The sequence below is a fragment of the Alligator mississippiensis genome, chromosome 3 (genome assembly GCF_030867095.1).
Source record: "Alligator mississippiensis isolate rAllMis1 chromosome 3, rAllMis1, whole genome shotgun sequence".
In the NCBI taxonomy this organism is placed as follows: Eukaryota; Metazoa; Chordata; order Crocodylia; family Alligatoridae; genus Alligator; species Alligator mississippiensis.
The window spans coordinates 2,276,864-2,299,933 of NC_081826.1; the positions used below are offsets into that span (position 1 = coordinate 2,276,864).

A 23,070-nucleotide genomic window follows, 5' to 3' on the forward strand; every position below is an offset into this window, starting at 1 on the left:
TTTCCATTGCTTGCATGGAGCGAAGCCCATCAGGGCTGGTGAGGCCCGGGGTCTCCACTCCCCTTACAGCCAGGGTGTTTCTAGGAGGGTTGTTTTAGTCCCTGCTCTCCCCGCTGCTCATTCAGAGGAGCCTCGCTCCCTGCATCACCTCTGCCTCGTCCCAGTGGGCCCAGGGGTTGCTACTGCCCAGAAAACAGCTGAGATGGGCGCACAAAAGGAAGAGCCACTGCTGCTGCTTTGCTGTGTGCAGCGCCGTGCACTCGTACCCCGTGCGGCGGGAGGCCGGAGAAGGGCTCCTGGAGGGAAATCCACCACCTTTAGCTGTGGGCCTGGAGCAGGGAAGGAGAATGAAGGATTTGGGCAGGAAACGTTAGCATCAGTGGGACAAGCGCTCAAGGGGCTGAGAAGTGGAGCTATCGTCCCTCCTCCCACCACCCGTCTACCTGCTCTCCAGGCTCCTCCAAGCGCTAGGACCGTGGCTGGATCCGTGGCCCCAGCCCTTCCCGGGGGAGTCCGAGAAACAAGGGGCACCCCGCTCCCAAAACTCATTTATATATGACAGCGCTTACCTCCTTGCCAAAGGACTGGGCGGGGGGGGGGGGTATCATTCGGCAGGGACAAACCTGAGCCTGCTTTTTTAATCAACTTATCTACGCTATCTCCTGGCACACCTCAAAGGATCTGGCAGCACCCCTGCCCCGTCCCAGCTCCCTGAATCACCACTTTCGTTGAACAGACTACACTGCAGTTTTCAAAGACGTGGGGACGGTGTAGGGCAGAGGACTCGCAGCCCCAGCTTGGGAAAGCGCTGCAGACAGACACTCACACTCACGACAGCTGCATGAAAGACTCTATTTAAAAGACATTTGTACATTAAACTGGTATCACCCATTACAATCCATGGAAAAAAGTCAGTGCAAAAGGTATTCCCAGAACCCGCCTTCCACAAACTAATACTTTAAGGCAAAACGACAGAAGCCAGCTGGAAAAAAAAAAAAGGCATTAAGCCTCATATTAGAAGCGATCTGCACAACATACAGGGGGGTTAAACAGTACAGAAACCCTCAAATGAGCCACAAGCCACTGAGGGCACAGGCAGCGAGGTTAAACACAAAAGCCTTCCGGGTCCGAGTTATCTGTCATCGTTGCAGCAGCAATTGATGTGCACTTACTTGGAATAACCCAGCAGCGAATGCTGATGACAGGAGCTTGGGTTGTCGGTGCTAACTTACAAAGTCACAAATCGTTCCTCACTCACAGACCCAAACCCGTGCGTTCGTTCTGGCACCAGCGGTCTCGAAATACGAAGTCGCCGCAGCTACTCCTGACCCGAACTCAAGGAAAGGGAGTACGGCTGGATGCACGTGAGCGTTGTTGCGACAAGAGAAATCCAGTTACAAAACTATTGAAAACTGCACTGTTATTTCTGCAGCGAGTGTGGAGAGGGAAGGGGAGGGAAGCACAGGGGAAATCGAGATCAGCTCTGCAGAGTCAAGGGAACACAATGCCGAGGCCTCTGGCTCCCTTTAAATAAAATCAGTGTAGGACGGCATTGCCTGCTTGACCACGTTATGCATAAGGCACTTTGGTTTGCTAGAAGAAGTGTCATGCACTTAGCACGAGGGAGAGAAAACACAGGTAAAAAGAGCGGTTTGCTATTAAACATTTAGGCTGGGAAATCCCAGACGTGCTACGTAGTCAGAGGACAGGATTTTGACTCCGTGAGACCCTGGAGAAAAACGTCCTGAGTCCTTAGGAGAAGCTGCAGAAACAGGTCACTTGGGACTGACCAGGAAGAGAACGTGCTCAGAGGAAAGGCAATTTCAGATGAACAAGATGGGGATAAAGAGCCAAGACAGATCATCGGGACCAAGAGAGAAGACGTTTCTAGCGCTCTGCGGATCGCAGGGCGAGACCAACAGGTCAGCTTAGAGCAGACAGCAAGACCTGAAGCATGAACAACCTTCCAGGGGGTCTAAATCCCATGGAGAAGGGGAAAAAAAAGCTGGGAAGAGATCTGGTTCAAAGGGATCCCCCCGTTCATTTGCAAGCAAACGCTACCACTGGTCAGTCTCCTGCTTTTCTGAGACAGAAGCTTGACCCTTGTGGCTGCAGAGCAGACCGTGAAGAGGGGAGCTCGGACATGGACGCAGAAGCAAGCACCTGGAGCAGACAGCAGCAGAAACGGACCGTGTTCTCAGCTGGGACCAGGGGAGGTTGTAAAGCGACTGCAGCCCGGAGCCTCCAAGCACGCTTTCTAGAGGAATCTCCACCTCCGCCTCGGGACACTTGCATGCGGAGGATGGAAGACAACCGTCACTTCACCAACCACTGGCAGCTGACTGCTCGCCTCTTCTCCCTCAAATCGATGGGCATCAAAGCTTCAGAATTGGTGTCCACGGCTTGATCTTATTACACTGCCTCCCGCACGTCACCTCCCAGACAGCACTACGAAACCCCAAAACCTCATTCCTGGGGATGATGCAAACAGAGGATTCAGCACAGAGTTAAATTTAGGACACAAGTGCAATTCGGAAGTGGGCAAAGCACCCGCGAGTCCCATAGCAGTGGGAACTGCAATGCTCAGTACCAATCAGGAGCAGACAATAAAGGACAGAAATTTCAAAACTCGCTCCACATTTCCCAGCGTGATCCCAGCTTAACTTTCTCTGCGTAGGCTTGGAAAGTCAGCTCTGAGAACCGTATTCACCCTCGTTGTCAGGGCTTTTTGGCAAGTTCAAGTTCATGATTATGCTACTCGTCTTCCCCTGAAACTTGAAAGCGCCCCTAATACTTGCTAGGGAAATAGGATAATACCTTTCAAAATGGGTATATTAATTGAGAAGGTCACTGAAGAGCTCCATTAGAGGTATAGTATTACTACCAGCTAGAAACTAGGCTTAGTGTTTGGCTGGTTAAGAATAGCCACTCTCGGTGGCTTCCTACCCGCACCGTGAGACCCACGTCTTTATTGTGGACCAGAGGGGCAAATGTGCCGATCTCCATAACAGAGCATTTCTTAAACACCAAACACACACCACCGCATCCTGGACCGACACCCACTCTGATTCCTGGTACGAGCATAAAACCGTAATGCGTTCATTTAAATAAAAGAAAACTCTAGGGATTTTTCTTTGGTTAGCGCTCTTTCACATGTACCTTGGGAACATTAAGAAAAAGGGGAATGAATTTTGAATCGGCAAGACATCCCTACCCTCCAATCAACCACATATACTTTGAAGAAGGAAAAAGTGCATTGTCTTCCTTGATATTGTTCTAAAAAAATACATTTGTGCAACGTGCGTTCCTGGCTCAAATCAACACTAAACTAGTCTCAAGCCAAGTTTCATGTTTAAAAAAAGGGAAGACGGCCAAGGGAAGACTGGGTGGTGGGGGATGGGGAGCAGAAGTAATGAAACACTAGAGTTATAAATAATCTAGGGCTGGTTTTTGTTCACAACGGCCCCTGCCACGGAGCTGTCTGGACCGGAGTTCACATTCTAGAGAGTATCGCCGGTCTAGAAATCCCTTCCCGAGACATCCGACTCCTAACCGTGTAGAAGGACATCACATTCATTTGCCCATGTGATGAGATACATTGCACAGAGATCCAGTTTCGTTTTTGCCAACTTGAGAACAACAGTCCCCCCCTCCCATCTTGGCCTGTGGCTCTTATTCCTGAGTCTTAGAGGGAAGAGCTATCAGGGAGAAGGGAGGGTTGGAAGGATGCTAGAGTTGCAGAGAGTCTGGAGAGGGAAAGAGCAGGAGGAGGAGGCAGAGGAATGGGGTGAAGCTCTCTCACAAAATAACGTCCTAATTAAAAATCTCTAAACCGCTCAGATCTGCAGGAAGTCCAATCTATTGCTTGGCTAAGGCCGCCTGCAGGATTTTCAACACTGAACCTTGCTCTTGTGCATAGCTCGATCCCAGCTGTTGGAAGACGTCAGCAAATGCAAAGCTGAAAGGTCATTTGACTCGGACTCTGAGTTTCCCGATAAGCAGCTGCAAAAGCAGAGGCTGTCTGGTGAGAGCTGAGCCTCTCCTTCCCAACGCCCCGTTGTTCTGTGCTGGAGTGGCACCCACGTCCCCGTCTGCCCCGCCAAGCTGGCATCATTTATAAAGTGCCATTTTCTTGCTCTGGTACATGTACATGTAGGCGTCACAGAAGAGGCGTTTGGCCACTCCTTCCATGTCCCGGGGCTGCTCCATGGCCAGCACGGCCACCGGCAATTCCAGGTACTTGGCAACTTCTGGGCACAGAGTCACTGTGGGGATGTTGTAGCCCGTCTCAGCACCTGAGCCAGAGGGAGAAAGGAAACGTGATTTGGGCTCAGACCTAAGAGACGAGATACCCAGCTCAAGTACACCATAGCCAGAGACAGGACAGGCCCCTTTAATTTATGCTTCGTGGCCTTTCTGCTGAACAGCCAGTAATCTGTGCCTCACAGCTGTTGGCCCCTTCCGGCACACTGATGGGGAAGCCTGTCCAGCAGTCGGTGGGGTTGCTGGGCACTAGAGCCAACAGGCAAGCCCCTCTCGCTGCTCATTTAAAATATTTTAAATATCACCGAAGCAGCCCAATGAAGTCCAGGAAATACCTCACGTTCATCACCTTCTAGAGCAACACAGAAATACATGACATCTGCTCTGAACTGGGCTTGACAGTGCAAATGCAGCTCTCTCCTTACCGTGCCTGTCGGCCATGCTGTCAAAGAACATCCAATTCTCCTTCTCCGGTCCATATTTCACAAAGGAGACGTAGTGACTGGTCTCTATACAGAGCACTGCAAAGAGCTCCATTTTCTCCCGTGGGACCCGCTGGCTGCCCAGCTGGCTCGTGCCGGGAAACTCGTCAGGGACATGCAGCTTTGTGGGCCGGTGTGCTTTGCGCTGGTAGTGAGAGTGAACCTGAGGGCAGACAAGGCACGAGCATCGACGGATTTAGTAGGGTTGCTGCCACTTCACGTGCACCCAGCCTCAAGAGAAGGCAGCCAGGGAGGAGCGGTCAGTTCAGTTCCCAATTCATTCAGAAGTCATCTGCTTTCCCCTTAACTGGATCTTTCCCAAGTGCCGCTTGGCTCCAGCACAGTCCCTGCCCTAGCTTTGACTCTTCCACAATAGCAAGCCACATTCTCCCATGGTAAGTACAGTCTGAAAGCTATGAGCCCTGCAATGGAAAGCCCTCCAAGAGAAGCCAGAAAGTGCAAGTACTCAATCAGCAGGGAAAGTCCGCAGTCACGGCTGCAGCCTTGTTACACGTTTGGGCTCCATCTGGATGAGAGATGTGCAAGTTCCTCATAATATGGCTACTAATCACACGTGGATGACCGAGGCAAAAGGAGTGGCTTGCTTAGACAAGAACCCCGCCTCTGCTAATGGCTGCAGAGAAAGCAGAAGTAGAAATATCCCCAGACTGCAGCTGGACGAGGAGATGGGATACCTGTCTGCAGCAGGAGTTACAATACTGCTTCAGCCCCGTCATGGCAAACGTCCGGTCTTTAAAGCATTCTGAGCACTCCTGGGTGGCAACGTCACCACACACGGAGCATTCCCGGGGACCTGGAGTAGGAACATAAGCAATAGGAGAGGCATCACCACAGGGAATCCATATCCTCCGGACCCTGGCAAGGCAGAGGGCACCTCACGCCTGCTAGGCAAGGCCTCCTTGGCGAGCAGAAATCACAGCATGATCCCTAGCACGGGGTTTACAATCGAACCAGGCAAGCCCATCCCACTGGGTTCAGAAGTGCATGACGCCTGACAGCGTTAGCTCTCAGGTGCAAGACAGTCCTTATAATCCCTCCTGCCCAATAACTTACTGTCAAGCAGCAGGTCAGTGATGTCCAGCTCTAAGGAGGGAATGATTTTGCTGAACATTTTATATTCCTTCCCAAAACGGGGCATTTGGATAATGAAACAGGATGGGATCTGTGACACAACAGACAACAACAGAGTCATTAAATCAGGGCGGAGACGGTTCTACCCACATCAACCCTGCCAGGAGATAAAGCCCGAGTCCCTCTTCCCAACCCTGCAGCCGGATTAAGCATTCTCCACAGGATCTCCTGGTGTCGGCGGAGACAGCACCTCTCTTTGCTCAGGAAGTGCCCATCTCACCTTTCATATCTGCGCATACCTCCCTCATAGCACAGCTATTCCTGCACTGTGATGTTAGCTGTAAAGTCACGAGCCACACTCACTGTGGAGATGCAGAGTGAAAGGCTCTTCTGACCAGCAGGTGTGGGAAGGCCAGGACACGAAGGCAGCAGTTAGTGCGAGGAGGTAAAGCTGGCTGCACTCACCTCCACTAGCTTCAGATCAGAAGACAGGAAGGAACGCTCCACTAACTGCTGCACGTTGGGTACCACCAAGTCCTCCTGCTTGTCCATGAATATCTGGTAACAGTAACAATCCTGCTCTTTCCGGCCTCTGGACCTGAAGGCAGTGTTCAGGAGTCAGGGCACTCTCAGAAACATGCGGTAAGCACCACGAGCGCAGGAGAGGAATGGGACCGGGTCCTGCCCAGCATCCCATTCTACTTCCAGCATCGATGGGCCAAACACCCCCCTTCAGTTTCACATTTAAAAGATGCACTGATTTCTTTTTTGTTATTCCTAAATTAGGAATAGGAAAATAGGAATAATGCTGTGCTATAGCATGACCAGATGGGATGCACCTGGGATACAAGACGCATCTGCAACGCATCAGGCTGGAAAACTGCAAAGCCAAAATATGCGGCACGTGTGAAATTGTAAGATACAGCTCCTCCAGACTCTCACACCCCCGAGCCCAGTAATGATGGAGCAACACAGGAAGGACGGACCTCTCTTAAAACAGCTCATAGCAGGAAGGATGGAGTCCAATAAAACAGTCGTTTTTGTATCGCTGCTTTCCTGAGCAGCTCTATCCGTTACGTCTCTAAAAGAAGGAACGCGGAAGTGTAGCAATCCCCTTCTACGCTCTTGATCGCTGCAACTTTTTACTTTTAGTTTCCTTCAGAGCCCCATAAAGAGCTGAGATTCTGGGACTAACTCCACCAACTTCCTGAAACACCAGGCTTGCAGCCAGTTTGGCAGCCTGAGAATGTCACAGATACAACCCGACCCTCTGAAACTGCTCCCCAGGGAAGCCGATGGGGATGAGGAAAATGGGCACTGTGCCACTTGTGCCACCGTCGACTCTCCCCAGGTCTTTAAGTCAGGGAGATAATGCCACCCGCACAAACCCTGGGAGTATTGCGGTCCTTCCGGGAACGTGCCCCCAGTTGGTAGACAAAGGGGAACTGGGAGACACCAGCGAGGCGCTCTCTCACAAATTAGACATTTGCTTCACCATCTCCTCGGTGCTCAAGGGAAATGAATCATGCCTCTTCCCACTCCCCATCTCATGTCTGGGCAACAAAGTCATTTCTAAAATAAGAGCGCACACCCAGAAAGCAACTTACTGCAGTCTCAAAAGAGGCTCTATCCCCAGGACGTGATGCATAATGAGATTAAGGAACTCCTCGGGGTCTAAAAGGTCAGAGAAAAAAAAAAAAAGCATAGATCAGAGCAGTTCAAAATCAGCAAGCTTGCCTCTTCCGCCTCGTCCTCCCAGGATGGGAGTTTGGGGTGGGGGAAGCCAGTCAGACATGGGGCAGTGTTTTGATATCGCGTTTCCCCTCTTTTACTTTAGGTATGGTGCTATTCAGACTAGGAGCTGAACACACAGGTAACTGCCTAGATCAGTGGCTTTCAGCCTTTCATTTGCAGACCCCTAAAAAATTTGTGAATGGAGGTGCAGACCCCTATGAATTATAGGTGTGGGTATTCACATACTTTTGACTGATCATAGTCATCTTTTGCAGACCCCTTAGACAATCTGCAGACCTCTGGGGTCTGTGGACCGCAGGTGGAAAGCCACCGGCACAGAGAAACAGGTCAACGTGAGACAGACATAGCTCTCCACGAAGAGATGAAGAGGAGTCAGGAAAAGATGTCTCAATTTCATCAGTAGTGAATGACTTCCTAGTTATTTTTAAAAAGGAAAATTCTTATCTGTACACTGCAGGTAAGTACTGCAGGGCAACATTATTTAAACTTTGGTAGAGCAAATCTCAAGGAATGTTTATTGCCAACTTCAAATGCATTAAACTATCTTTGAAGCCAGGGACAATGTGAGAAACCAGACCAAGTCTGGGCCATCTCTGGTAAGGAAGAAATGAATAAAAAAAAAGATACTGATAAATAAAAAGACAAGACATCACACGTCATGGGAAGAGTTTGTATCTTCTACTTTTAATTACTCATCTGAGTATTTATATGGCCATCATGTTAGTACCTGGACACTTACGAATCGCTTTGTCATTACTGCCAGACCCCTTCATCTAAGGTGTGTGAATACTAAATGAGCCACAGTCCAGTGTTTCTCAACCCGTGGTACGCGTGGCCCTGGGGGTACGTGAGACATGGGCAGGGGGTATGTGGGTGCTGCATTTTGGTCTTTGCCTGCTCAGGCCAGAAGCTCCGGCTGCCGCCCCTCCCGCAGCAGCCGGTGCGCCAGGGCTTTCGCGCCCCAGCGTCAGTGCGCTGGGGGATAGGGAGGGAGGCCCCGCACAGGCTGCTTTGCTCCAGGCCGTGGTGGAAAAAGTGAGACTTGGCTTGTGGCAGTGAAACTTGAAGTGCCACGGTGGGACTTCCAGTTTCACTTCTGCCGCGTCAATCGGCAGGGGTTACACATAAGGTACCAGAGGTTGAGAACCACTGAGCTACGCTATGAGGCAAGTAACACACAAGCACCTTTCACTGGAGCAGATACCCTGGCTGGGAACAAGGTAACTGTATAAATGTGCATAGCAAACGCCACAGGTGGAGAAACCTGTCATAGCCAACTGAATCTGCAGAGGAACTGCTCTCAGTAAAATGGTACTGACGCCAAATGGAATCTGGCAAACATGGTGGCACTGACAACCCTACGCAGAGGAGCAGGGCTTGACACCGCACTGGAAGCACCGGCTAATAGGCAGGACAGAGACCTCCCTGGGCTGCGTTCCGAGAAGATGGGGTTTCTTCTGAGCAACAGGCAAGCAGCAGGAGACTCAGCATCCCAATCTTTCCATCAGGCTTAGGGTCCAGCCTAGCTAAAGACTCAGAGAAATCCCTCAGGTACTGCTTTGAGGGCAATGAAAATGGTTGTGGGGCTGGGGGACAGGACTTGAGGAGAGGCTGAGGGAACTGGGCTGATTTAATCTGAAGAAGAGAAGACAGAGAGAGATTGAATAGCAGCCTTCACCTCCCTGCAGGGGGGCTGCAAAGAGGATGGAGCTGGGCTGGTCTCAGTGGGGGAAGGTGACAGGACAAGAAGCAATGGGCTCAAGCTGCAGCAAGGCAAGTTGAGGTTAGATATTAGGAAAGACTCTCTTGAGGAGGGTGGTGAAGCACTAGAACAGGTTACCTACAGAGGTCATGTACTCTCCATCCTTAGAGACGTAAGACGCAGCTCAACAAAGCCCCGGCTGGGATGATGTAGCTGGGGCTGGTCCTGCTTGGAGCAGGGGGGTGGACTAGACGTGACCTCCTGAGCTGCCTTCCAGCCCTAACTTTCTGTGATTCTATTTAAAGTGTTCCAAGACAGGCCTAAAATTAAGTCCCCGACTGGGAGAAGCAGATGCAAGGATTCTCCAGAGTCCATTACCTTTCTCAGAAGTGGTAAAGCTTGAACACTGGCCCTTTTCCGTAAGCTGCTGCCTCAGGCGCATCACGCTCTGAGCAGTAACAAAACCGCTCCTGGAAAGGAGAGAAAGGCAGGGGATGAACTCTGTGTGCATGGAGATTTCAGTAAAAACCCACTGCCTCCAGCACTCCCACACGCCGCACTCACCGTCGGAGGGGGGTCACGATTTCATCCCGAAGGATCTTCTGGACGTTCCTGTCAGACATGGGGGGAGGCTTGAAGAGCATGGAATCCAGCACAGAGGTGCAGGAGAAGAGGCTGCGGTGAGACAATGCCTGGTAAGTAACTGGGTTTGCAGCAACACCACCCCAAACAGCAGAGTCTTGGGAGTAAGTCGGCAACTTTTGTTGTAAATGATGAGAGGCATAAAGATACAGAAATGCAAATCAAGGAAAAAGAGAATCCAGGAACTTAGGCAGGATAAAGAGATCTGAGTGAAATATTGCAGCGACACTAATTTATAAGCAGTGCTTGCAGCTCGGGAAAGCAAAAGGAAGGGAATCAATTCTCATGTTCCAGCAGTAAGTCTCATAGCCTGCCATGGGGGTGGGGAGAGAAGGGGTCACTGTGGGGTATTTTCCTGCACAATCAACTAGTGGCATTGCTGGAGGTTTCCCTAAAGGATGTGTTTCTGACCACTATTCAAGGTGCCACTCTAGACTTAAAAAGCGTAAGCCAGTAGGGCAAACTCTGATGTTTCATTGCATGCAAATGACAGGATCTTTGCAGCCCGGGAGAACTGTCCCTCTCATATTATAAAGGAGATCCCGTGGCACAGGTGCCAGGGTCCAGGGACATCTCTAGATTAAAGAACTGGGCATGTCTACACGTGAAATTAAATTTACCCTCGTGCCCCAGCCAGTCCCGTCAGCACCTATACGTGCGCTGCGGCGCAGGAAGTTAGGCGGCCACAAGACAGTACGTGTGTTCACAAGTACTATCCTACAGCAGCATTTATTAGTTTACTGAGGCCTAACAGGGCTGCATGTGTAGAAGCGAAGACTTTTAAAGGAGTTAATTTGTCAGCCCTAGAGTAAACCACTCACGTAGATGCGCCCACTGCGTTCTACTCTACTGTGCAACGAGCCTGCCTCGTGCTCTGGCATAAGCTGTCTTGACCAGCACTCGGCTGGGGCGCTGCCGTTCAATCAAGGCTATCACTGACCCAAAAGCGTCAAAGTGAAACCTCTGACCTGAAAAGAGCTACGTCCATGTAGCAGGAATTGCAGTGCCCTTGAATTCCTCTCATCTGCCCTTTTAAGATATGCACAGCTTCATGGTCCCTGAGAGGAGGACAATTATCCAGAACCTGTGGACTATCCAGCTCGTCTGCAACAGAAACAAACAGGAGTGACTGCTTTTATCATCTGAAAGAAGCTAGGCTGGAATGGACTTCCAGAGGTCATCTAGTCCAACCCCTTGCCTGAGGCAGGACCACTTCTAGTCAGACCATCCCATACAACCATCATCTAAACTCTACATAAGAATTTACTGCAGAGCTCAAGGGTTCATGGAGGGCTACACATCTGGATCAAGAGTGATCTCAACTGCCCTGTAAAGCTCCTCTACCACCAAGGGCACAAGGGAAACACCAGGGGTTTAGCACAGTCACTCTGAAGGGCTGCTGCTGCTCCGTTCAGCTGCATTTTGGCCATCCTAGCGCTCCAGCTAGCCCTGAGTGGAGGATCCAGACCATGCTGCAGGTGGCAGGGACTGCTAAAACAGCAGCGATCCTTTCACAAGAGGATCTGCAATGCCTGACAGATGGCTAAGCCTGGCAATGTCCCTGGGAACTTAGTATTATGCCCATTTCAACGCCAGAAGTTGGACAGCGGAGAATTTAAGCGATCTGCCCACTGTCACAGCAAGTCAGTGCCAAGTGTCAGACTAAAACTCAGGAGTCCTGACTCCCAGCACCCTGCTCCAAGTACTAGACAACGGCTTGAAAAGGAGGGAATGGGAGAGCATTGGAAAAGGGGGAGACGGGAGAAGAGAGCCCATACTCCTGTCCTGCCTTGGCTTGGCTTTCGCTCTTGATTCTCCTTCTACCTCTCTAATCAGATGATCATCTTTATCCCTCTCGGCTTTGCCGCAGGGGCTCCAAGAAGGTCCTTTCCTTGGTCCCCTTCTTCAGCCCCTGAATTTCAGCCAGGAATACACGTTCAGTGGTCATCTCTCTGCAGGCAACTCACAGACCTACTTCTCTGTCCAGACCTGTCTCTCTGACAAAGCTAAAACCTCAGCTCATCTCTTGACACCTCCCTGCAGATGCCTGGCCATCAGCTCAAGCTCAACAGGGTTAAGTGCAGTGCTTTTCTCTCTCATTCAGGCTCTTCTTGCTACCTCATTTCCCTGTCACTATCCTGCCTATCACTACAGTCCATAACTTGGCTGTCACTTCTGACACTGATCCTCCTTATGGGCAGACGATGTCCAAGTCTTGCAGATTCTCTCTGCTGAAGATCTCCACGATAGTCTTTTCCAGTCCATCCGCAGAGCTACCACTCAACACCTGGGCTGCCCTCACTTAGCATCTACGTTACTGCAACATCCTTTCTTCTGGCCTTGATGAACACAATTTTGCAGTGTTCAGATCCAGTTCGCACTGCTGCCAACACTGCTGTTCTAGATGCTTGCTTTGCCCTCATCATGCCACTCTGTGCCTTCCTGTGCTGACTTACCCTTTCTCACAAACATACCACTGTCTCCACATTCAGAGTCTTCATGGCTTATCTTTTCCTTGCTTAGCATACTGCATTCGTTGCCAGGATGCTAACTCCTGTTTTGCATTGTCCCATGCCACTAGCCTTCATCACCCACTTCATGCTTTCTTCCATGCTACCACCATGCCCCAGAGAAGCTCCTTCAAATATGTGCAAAGCTCAAATCCCTTCCTAAAACTCCCCTTTGCTGTGATGCCTACAAAAATCTCAGCACTTAAGCTGCTTGCATTGTGACACCCTATTTGTAACCACATGGTGTCTTTGAGATTACAAACCCTTGGAGGAACGGACCACCTTTCATTCTGGGTTTGTATAGCAACTAGCACAGTGGGATCACAGGCTGTGACAGGTATCTAGGTCCCAAGATAACCAGCTTCAGAAAAGGGGATTGGACAAATTCATGGCGGACAGGTACATCAGTGGGTAAGAAACATAACGGTTAAGGGTGCTACCTCAAAATTAGGACTTCTTGAGCCTCTGAATGCTGGAAGTTGTAGGGCAGAGGGTAGAGGAAAAAGATCTGTCTGGATAGGTGCAGGGCTACAAATGCTTTTAGTATCTATGCTGCCACAGTCCAACCCTGTTCTAGGCAGAATCATTCCAGACTGAATCATCCTAGACGTGTTAAACACTTCAGAAACAACCTTCTTGCACAACCACCAGGCATAATGCCCAAAACATCCCTTAAAAGGACCACAGGCAAAGCAGGGGATGAGGAACCATCAATATCCTGCCCCAGCGAGGACAAGAAGTAGTTCGTTAAAATACGCTCAAAGGATGCAAGGATGAGGACCATGCACCCCCTGCAGAAGGCTGTGATCCCCCCGCCCAACAGTCCATGCCAGCCAGAGCCACCAGCTGTACCCCCTTCTCCTGGTCCGACCCAGCCACTGCGAAGGGGACTTACTGAAGCTGCTGGAATCCAGGCTGGGACTGCTTGAACACTGGAAGCGCATGTCGGGCTGGCATGACTGTAGCTTCACAAAGATGCCGCGCTTTGGGGGGCACTGAAAGTAGCGCACCCCCTGCCATTCACCATCTGTGATCCCTTTGTCTTCATCCTGTGAGGAGGGTGGAAACCAAGTAGTGAGCAACCCTGGTTGAGGCTTCCTGGCACCATGCTAGAGCAGTGAGGGATTTCAAGGGCAGAGAGAGAGAGAGAGAGGGGCAAGGTGTCAACGATTCCTTCCTCCCTCGAAACACGCCTGCAGTGGCAGGCAATGTCATGAATGAACTTCTCGAATCCAAGTCCCAGGGATGGTAAAACCAATTCTACAAGGATCCCAAACCATTTTGCAAACAGGTAACAAAGCTTTATGACATCTCTGCTGGCAGAGAAGAATTATCCCAACTTACACACGCAGAAATGAAGGAAGAGAGAAAAAACTTGCTTAGGGTTCATAGAAAATGAAGGTGTAAAGGGACCTCAGGGGGTCACATCTAGTCCAAACCCCTGCTCAGAGCAGAACCAGCCCCAACTACATCATCCCAGCCACGGCTTTGTCTAGCTGGGTCTCAAAATCCTCTAAGGATGGAGAGTCCACCATCGCTAAGTAACCTGTTCCAGTGCTTTACTACCCTCCTAGTGAGAGTTTTTCCTAATATCTAACCAAAGCCTCCCTTGCTGCAACAGGAGCCCATTGCTCCTTGTCCTGCCATCTGCCCCCGCTGAGAACAGCCCAGCTCCATCCTCTTTGCAGCCCCCCTGCAGGGAGGTGAAGGCTGCTATTCAATCCTCCTCGGTCTTCTCTTCTCCAGACTTAATCAGCCCAGTTCCCTCGGTCTCTCCTCAAGTCCTGTCCCCCAGCCCCAAAACCATTTTCATTGCCTTTCACTGGACTCTCTCCAATGTGTCCACATCCTTTCTGTAGTGGGGCCCACAGCTGGACACAGGACTCCAGATGTGGCCTCCCCGGTGCTGAATAGAGGGGAAGAATCACTGCCCTCCATCTGCTGCAACGCTCCTACCGATGCAGCCCAGGATGCTGGTAGCCTTCTTGGGCACACACACCAAGGGTGCACTGCTGGCTCCTGCCCAGCTTCTTGTCCCCTGTCCCCCCAGGTCCTTTTCTGCAGAGCTGCTGCCCAGCCCGTCACCCCCAGCCTGCACCGGTGCACAGGATTGCTCCTCCTAAGTGAAGGACTTTGCATTTGTAGTCATTGAACCTCCTGAGATTTCTTTTGCTCCAACCTTTCAATTTGTCCAGGTCTCTCTGAATCCTAGCCCTACCCTCCACTAACTTCACAGCAAGTCAGGAAGAAGGACAGGAATAGGATTTAGGAATCCTGGCTGCCAGTTCCAAACTAACCAATACACTTCTTGCCTTACACAAAGGGAGTTGCGCATAACCCTACCTCTATTATCCCACCCACGATCCAAGTGTGATAGGTCAGGTGCACTTGGCTGGATTGTTTCATTACATAGCACGATGTATAAAAGGCCCAATCTAGGTCTTGCTGTGAGATGCAAGGTCTACAACTGAGGTGCTTCAAAGAGCCAAAAAAAGGCAAAAGCCCCTACCACCCTCAGACCTGCAAGTCACAATCTCGTGCCCTCAGCAACAGAACTTTCACCCTGCTGCTTACCAGTTCAACTCCTGCCATTTTGTGGGTAGTTTTGGGCAGATTCCCCACCCAGCGGATGGTTCCAGAGACTTGGTTCCCCTTGTCCAAGGGGATCTGTACCAGGGAGTTCACATCCAGGGAAGGATGCCCGCTTTCCCACTCGTCTCCATTCTGGCTTCTTTCCCGCGTCAACTCTTTCTGGAATCCTGGGCACCCGACCGGCTCAAACACTGCAAATACACAGCAAGGTCAAGAACGTGGCATAGCAAGTCAACCTTCATTACGCATAATTGCCAGCAGACAGCTCTAGTTCCCAAATGTTGTTTGAAAAAACACTGCTGCCAAACAATATTGCCTAGGATTTCCATGCCAGCTAATGGAATGAATATCAGGTGGTGGTCCAGACATACAGGGTACGACTCGCAGTGAAACTAAGTCCCTTCTATGCTTCTCTTCCTTTGAACTCCGCGTCAGACCCGTTACTCATTTCTGCCTCGCCTGCTCTCTGCTGCCAGATTTCAAGGCAGAAATGAGTAAAGGGTTTGGTGCAGAGTTCAAAGGAAGATTTCTGTCTACACTGCTTGTCATCTTTACTATGTAGAGTGAAGTAGGGATGTGTTGGGGGGCCACGATCACAGTACACTGCACTGGCCTCTGCTTCTCAGGATCCAGGGGGGTTAGCACACGGGGAACACAGACGGCTTCAAACCACCTTTGTCTCCACCCCACCCTTCCTTCCAGCTGCAGGAATGAAAGGACTGAAAATCAGAATCCCAGTTCTCCCACTGGCTAAATGCTAGACTTCAGACCAGTCACGACTTCTTCATATCCCTTCCCCAGGTGGGGCTGCAACTAACACTCACTCACCTTTATACAGTGCTTTTGAGATGTGCAGATGGAAACATTTCTATTTAAGTAACATGCAACATAGCTTTGAAAATGGAAAATGAGTGGACGGGCACACCTCTGAGCAGGAAGTGGAAGGGGGCAATTTTCACCTGTACATAAAAGATCAGCCTGGGCACAAAGCAGCTTGCTGCAAATCTTAACACGCCTAGAAGAAAAGACGTGTCCAAGTGGAGACATTTCAACTCCTGCCCAAAGCACCCCACCAAGTGTGGATTACCGTCGATTCCCCTTTATCCCATGTGGGTTATCTCAGCATGTTTTCTCAGTGACTGTTTTTCTTCTAGCTAGTCAATTAAGTTCCACCTGGTTACTTGTGAGGGAGTTCCAGTTATGCCAAAGGCACCAAAAAGGAGCTTGGAAAGAACAAGCCTCATGATCACCGAAAAACCTGATAAGAAACGTAATAAAATTAACACATATTGTCGAGTGAAGAAGTTGAGGAGAAAAAGCAGTAGCTAAATAACTCAGGGCGTAACATCAAAAGGTAAGAGCCCACTAACAAGGCAGAAACGAAGAGAACTGAAGGTGCAGGCGTGCAAGCTGGACAAGAGACCAGTAGAAAGGAACATCTGGACAGGAAGACAGATAAACACTGCTCTGAAATAAGGTATTCCAGGTATAAATACAGGGGCTGCGAGACTTGTGTAGAGACTTTGGGGAGTGTAAACTGAACTCCTGTGTCCCCAACTGGCACGGGTAAGCTTGGCTAAGTGCAGCAAATGGTTAAAAACAGAGCAGCTGGTGCCCTGGCCAAGTGATAATAGACCTCGCTGAGCTTTCCCACCAAACCCAAATTTGAGTTCTCCGAGTCACCTCTGGAACCTGGAAGGCTGCGTGCTAGTGTCAGCCTTCCAGCACACACAGGCCCCAGGCAGCCTGTACACCAGAAGTGACCGCAGCCTCTGACCACCTGAGAAAAAAAGACGACGCTCCCACGCTTCAGAATGACAGCTTTTGGCATACCTCAGTTCACTGCACAAGCCAAAACTAGAAGAAAGCTTAAGAGTGGTTCAGCAAAAAACAAGACGACTGAAGAGTGCATGGAAAGAGATTTCCACTCGCAACAGATGATTTATCAGGATACTTAAAATGACGAAGCTTTGTCATCGGATTATGCATGGCTTTTTGCTGTTTTACTTGAACAAGCACATCTTGCTTTTGGAGGCACATTTAGATATGTTACCTCTCATTAATGGTCACGTCAGACCATCCACTCAGCAGGAGGTGTAGCAGAAAAAGAACTGATTTGTGCAGCGTGGAATTTTCTTTGTTAGTCACGTGCATCCGTGCCACGAGGTACAAGGGGACCGGGGGCAGAAGATGCGATTGAACAGCCGTGGCCACAGTTTTCTGTTTATTGACTAGCGTGTCTGTAAGAGCGGACAAAAAACCGGAGGGAGCAATTCCTAGCGCAGTATCACATTATGATCAGGAATTGCACTACCCACTTCTGGCCTATATTTTTCTCCTGTTCTGCTTATTAACTTAGTCCACTGATTTACATCAAAGGAAAAAAAAGTCAAGGAAACAACCGAAATCTACTGCATTTCATAGATGGTAAGGCCAGAAAGCTGGATTAGCCAGCCTGGTCTGACCTCCTGAGTAGGATAGATTGCAGAACCTCACCCGGTTCCCCTGTACTGTGCCCAATGACTCATGCTTAGCCAAAGCATATGATCCAGAAGGCATCTGGTCCTGGTCTGAAGACACCAAGATGGAGAATCTACCACTTGCTTTGTAGTTTGCTTCACTGGTTAATTACTCCCCGTTAGATATTTATGCTTTCCTTTTAAATGTAATTAGCCTGGCACCAGCTTCCAACTTGTCATCCTGCCTCTCTCTGCTAAATTAAAGACCCTTTTAGTAACTGCTATTACTTATACTCTGTAATCAGGTTAGCTCTTAATCTTTCACGATTAGCTAAATAGATTAAGCTCTTCAGGCTCTCAAAGCAAGACCTTTTCTCTCCCAGCCCTTCAAACACTTTATGACATATTTACCCTGCATCCTCTTCAAAAAAATTAGCAAAACCTGATGCGTTTGAGGGTCATCAGCCATGCTGCAGACATTGAAAACACAAAGGAAAAAAAGAGCAGCAAATCCAGCGTTCTGCATGTGCTGGGCAAATGCATCTGTGTATGGATTTACCTGGAGAGAGCAAGCCTTCCTTCACAACAGAGTCCATGGGGATGTCCCGAAAACTATCTGTTGTTCCTTCTTCTTCCTAAAGAAAACATTCCACAGAGGATTTTACCAGTTGGAGTGATTTGTTGGGGACAGGGCTCCAGGAAAGCCACTAACTGGACAGGCTGGCTTTATCCCAGGGGCAGGCAATTATTTCAGGCAGAGGGCCGCTTACTGAGTTTTGGCAAGCCATTGAGGGTCGCACGACAGGCAGCCAGGGGCAGATAAATATTAACTTTCTTAATTTTTTAGGGGCCCCACGGGCTGGACAGAATGGCCTGACGGGCTACATTTTGCCTGCCCTGCTTTATCCAGACCCACAGCATTCACACCCCACCCCACAACTGGACGGTATGCCCAGGACTGATCAAACACATTTATAAGTCACTAAACACAACATTGGCTACAAGGATGACAAGAACAAATGAAGCTTACCGAACAAACCCTCACAAACCACTGGTTTCCTTCCTTGTACACTCCCACTGCTAATCCTTTTGTCAAGATCTCATCCAGGTAGAAGCCCACAGCATCCCCCACTTTGACGGGATCAACTCTAGTTGCATCTGGTTTCGGTTCCTGTTTCATTCGATCGCTGTCAAGTCCAGGAACAAACTGGATTTTGTTAAACGGCAGAAAGATCCCACAGTTTTGCCGACACTTGAAATACTCGATGCCATGAAAGGAGCCATCACTGTGTCCTCTGCTTTCGCCATCACCCTGGAATACCAGCAGAAAAAACACATTACGTTCGGAACCGTGCACCGGTCAGAGACAGTCTGAATTCTAGTTCCCATCAGAACTAGTGCTGGCAAGACAAGCCCCGGTTTCCTCAACAAAAGGCTCTTATAATCAGGGATCTGGGGTTTCTGTTCACCGCGGAAAAAACACAGATTTTCTACTCTTAAGGAGAAAAACGAGGGAAACGGTGGTCATCCCCTTTTAGGCTGTCAGAGTTTCAGCCTGCAAGCGGCTGCATTGTGCATGTGCACGTGCATACATGCCAAGCAGCATGGAGAGCAGCGCCTTTAGTTCCCTCCAGGTACGTTGGGGGGAGGAGGGGGGATGAGAGGGAGGGAGGGAATGGGGCAGGGCAGGGCTGGGGGCACTGCTCAGCTGCAGCAGTGCATGGGGCCTGGGGTCCAGGGCTGGGGTGGGAATGCATGGCCACAGGGCCCAGCCAGGGACCAGAAAGGAGTCATAGGTGGCTCATGCTAGCTCCCTTCTACCGAGAGCACTCCTGGGGGGAGGATTGGGGGGGCATATGCCCCCCAGATTTGTGCACAGGGCAGGGATGGATGCAGGCTCCCTGCTGCGGGCTTGGGGCTCCCCGCCCTGCTGCCCTCCTGCCAAGGACCTCCACGGCCCAGAAGGACAGGGCAGAGTAGGGTGGGAAGGCTCAGTGCCACAGCAGGAGGCACAACTCCACACCGCCACCCCCACTGCTGCCGGGCAGGCAGGGGCACCTCGCTATGGCGTTGCAGCCAGCATGGGGCTCCCAGCAGTGGCACCGAGCCTGTCCACTCCGTTTTGCCCTGACACGCCGGATCCAGCCCACTGCGCTGCAAAGGCCCTGGGGAGAGAGCAGCAGGGCAGGGAGCCCTGAACCTGCAGCAGGAAGCCTGCGTCTGCCCTCCTCCCCCCGTCCCCTGCATCATGAGCTCCAGTCCAGCCATGCCACCCACAAGGGATGGGAGCCAGGCTCCATGCTCTGCTCGGGCCACAGCTCGGCTCCATGCTCTGCTGAGCCAGAGCTCAGGCGCTGTGGGCCCTGGTCCTATAGCCCTGGCAGCTGGGGACCCCCTCCGGCAGGGCTGTGGGTTGGCAAGTGAAGTGTATCAGTAGGGCTGCAGGGGTGGCAGGACAAGGGTAGTGAATGATAGGCACCAGGAGCGCCAGGGGTGGAAAAAAGGAGCAACGGCAGCTAGACCCACATCCTGGTAAATGAAGGTTGTGGAGGGAGCTCTGATTTTCTATGATAAAAAACCAAAATCAAATGCCAAAATATATAGGTATTTAGAATTTATTTTATTATAGCGATTGAGTCCCTGGTAGGCTTCCAAATTGCTTTAAATTGTAAATATATCAATTAAGCATTGTGTTCAGCTGATACCTATATATAAACACATACACCCCCCCCCCCCCATATATAATAGTGGCATTTCACTTTAAATTGTGGAAAAACATGGATTTGGGTTTTTAAATCAGAGAAAACCAGGATTCCCTATGGGTGGAAAGGCACTGCAGGTTCACTGCCTGTGGCCAACCTTCCGGTTAGGATGAGATGCTGGCCCAACATAACATTAAGTGGAGAGGAGGACAAGGGAAAAGCTCCTCCTAAGTACCTTACCTGTAACTCCACCCCAAAGAAGGTGGGAGACAGAGGGGACCAAGTAGCTTGAGTAATCCTTCCAATGTAGCGGATGATGCCAGGGAAGTGCTGCAGGTCAGGATTCACCACCACTTGTTGGCCCAGCTTAGCCTCCATAGCTGCTTCGAGGCCCTGCCTTTCCAGGAAACAGTTCAAGCGCTCCCTCTGGTTGCCAATGGCCAGGAGGAAGCCAGGCTCTCGGTCCTTGAGGGGCTGAAGAACCTCTACGCTGACCGTGACCGTGGAATTGTCCTGCAGCATGGTCACCCTCAGGTGACTCTTGGGAGCAGTGTCACTGGAGATAAAGTGCATGTAACTTCTCTCGCTGATGAAGCACATGTGCCCAGCTTGAAAGAGCTTGCTGCCATAGGGGAATTCGTCCGTCAGGATGTAATAAAAGTTTCCATCCCCTTGGGCAGGTGGGGGGCTGGTTGGTATGACGGCTGTTGTCATCGCCACTTCTCAGGACCAAGCAGAAGCTAAGACACATAAAGGCAAGGCAGGTTATGGAGAATCACGTTTCTGTGGTAGCACCCAAGGGACTAGACACTCGAGATCCTCGCACCCAGGCTAGGTAAACTCACAAACTCTTTCTGCATCAGACCCGAAAGAAACAGCCCTTCTACCACCCACGCCTGGCTGCAACTCGAGGCTCTTGTCACTGCATACAGAGTTGTAGAAAATGAGGGCTGGAAAGGACCCGAGGAGTTCATCCGGTCCAACCCCCTGCCCAAAGCAAGGCCAACCACAACTAGATCATCTGCATGTCCTAATGTTTTCTGTTCTGGCTCCATCTCGTCTGTGCAAGTATAAGCCACCAGTCTTCACATTCGAGGGCCTTCATAACCTATCACCTCTAATTCACTCCTCAGGCCTTTGCTCTAGCCTCCGATTCTTGTCTCTCCCATTAGATTTGCAAAGCAGCCTGACCTGCTTCCTCCTATGTTGTTGTCCTTGTGCTCGGCAGGTGCATCAGATGAAGGAAGACCTGCAAGGCTACACTGCTACCTGTCAAACCCATCCTCAGAGCTCTCCCTTGCCCCGATGCCCGCTCCACTGCATCAGGCAATGTCGTTACACTGCACTGGTATAGTCGTGCTGTCCTCAAAATCCTTACTGATCTCCATCTGCCATCTCTCACACTAACCGTGAGCGATTTGGGGCAGGGGCTGCTTTGATCTGGGTCTGTACCGTGTCTAGAAGAGTGGGGCTCTATGCATAATAAAGAGTCTGCACCTAGCCTTGAGATCCCATACTTGAGATGGGCAAAAAGACGCATCCAGCAAGGGGAGCAGTTAAGGAGATTGTCACTACAGCAAGGATGGCCGCTAGCAATGTGAGGGACGTAGGGTGGATGCGGTCATGGAGATGGGCGCCTTGGAGTCGAGTCCTGGAAAGTGGGAACACACTCAGGACCTTTGAGGAAGAAGGCATGAAGATGACTGTTTGCAAGGTGGAAGGGGAAGCTATGCAGAGGTCAATAATGAGGAAAGGAGAGTTTTCCAGACTCAAGGAGATGACTGGACATTGATGGGGTGGGGCGGTGGTATTTCTGAAAGAGCTAATCAGTGTTATTTGTACTGAAGACACGGGGTGATGCTGTCCTGACCACAGCCCCTTCGTGCCAGACGTAGTGAGGGAGGAAGGACTCAAAGACAAGTGTATTTGTACACCACCACCCAGGACAGCCAGGATCCCAGCGAGGTTTCTCCTCTGTACAGCAGGGCAGTGGTCAATACATCACCTCCCCGTCTAAAAATCCCACATCCCTCAGGTCAGGCTGCAATGAGGAGCGCCGGATTTTCCACAAAGCCAGTGAATTATCTCGTACGAAACCAGGCCACCAATCCACCTGCTCCTGTACAAGGAGAGACTAGAGAAACTGGACCTTTTCAGCCTCCGCAAGAGAAGGTTGAGAGGCGACCTTGTGGCTGCCTATAAGTTCATCACGGGGGCACAGAAGGGAGTTGGTGAGGTTTTACTCACCAAGGCGCCCCCAGGGGTTACAAGAAACAATGGCCACAAGCTAGCAGAGAGCAGATTTAGACTGGACATTAGGAAGAACTTCTTCACAGTTCGAGTGGCCAAGGTGTGGAACGGGCTCCCAAGGGAGGTGGTGCTCTCCCCTACCCTGGGGGTCTTCAAGAGGAGGTTAGATGAGCATCTAGCTGGGGTCATCTAGACCCAGCACTCTTTCCTGCCTATGCAGGGGGTCGGACTCGATGATCTATTGAGGGCCCTTCTGAGCTGAACAGCTATGGATCCATGGATCATAGAGGCAGGGGCAAGCCGGGGGGTCGTGAGGAGATGGGGGGAGGGGGAGGGGGGTCACGAGTGGGCGCGCCCAGCCCCGCCCCGCCCTGCCCCCCACCCCCCTCGCGGGATGGACGCGCTCACCTCCGAGCCGCCGCACTTCCGCCTTCTGCCACCATAGAGTCCGGGAGGAGCGAGACAGACAGGCAGCTCTAACAGCCAATCCGGTTTGCCGAGGTGGCGGAGCGCCCAATCGGCGCTCGGATAGGGAGTTGGGGGCAGCGCCGGGCGCTCTCGGCTGCCCCCTGGTGGCGGGAGGCGGCAGCGCGCAGGTGCCCACCCTGCAGACACCTCTAA

The 23,070-nt window shown here is 50.9% G+C and overlaps 1 protein-coding gene across 1 annotated transcript; it reads right to left on the reverse strand.

The window, feature by feature from the left end:
- Positions 1 to 838: 838 nt before the first annotated feature.
- On the reverse strand, positions 839 to 22,918 carry LOC102559694 (ubiquitin carboxyl-terminal hydrolase CYLD). The gene is made up of 15 exons (XM_014600817.3): positions 22,858 to 22,918; positions 20,440 to 20,939; positions 18,528 to 18,809; positions 18,057 to 18,132; positions 15,021 to 15,229; positions 13,342 to 13,495; positions 10,905 to 11,040; positions 9,859 to 9,969; positions 9,673 to 9,764; positions 7,445 to 7,511; positions 6,303 to 6,435; positions 5,820 to 5,928; positions 5,441 to 5,559; positions 4,689 to 4,908; positions 839 to 4,295 (listed from the first exon to the last, which is right to left on the reverse strand). The coding sequence occupies exons 2-15, from the start codon at positions 20,911 to 20,913 to the stop codon at positions 4,111 to 4,113; spliced, it is 2,367 nt and encodes a 788-aa protein (XP_014456303.1). The 5' UTR covers positions 20,914 to 20,939; positions 22,858 to 22,918; the 3' UTR covers positions 839 to 4,110.
- Positions 22,919 to 23,070: the final 152 nt, after the last annotated feature.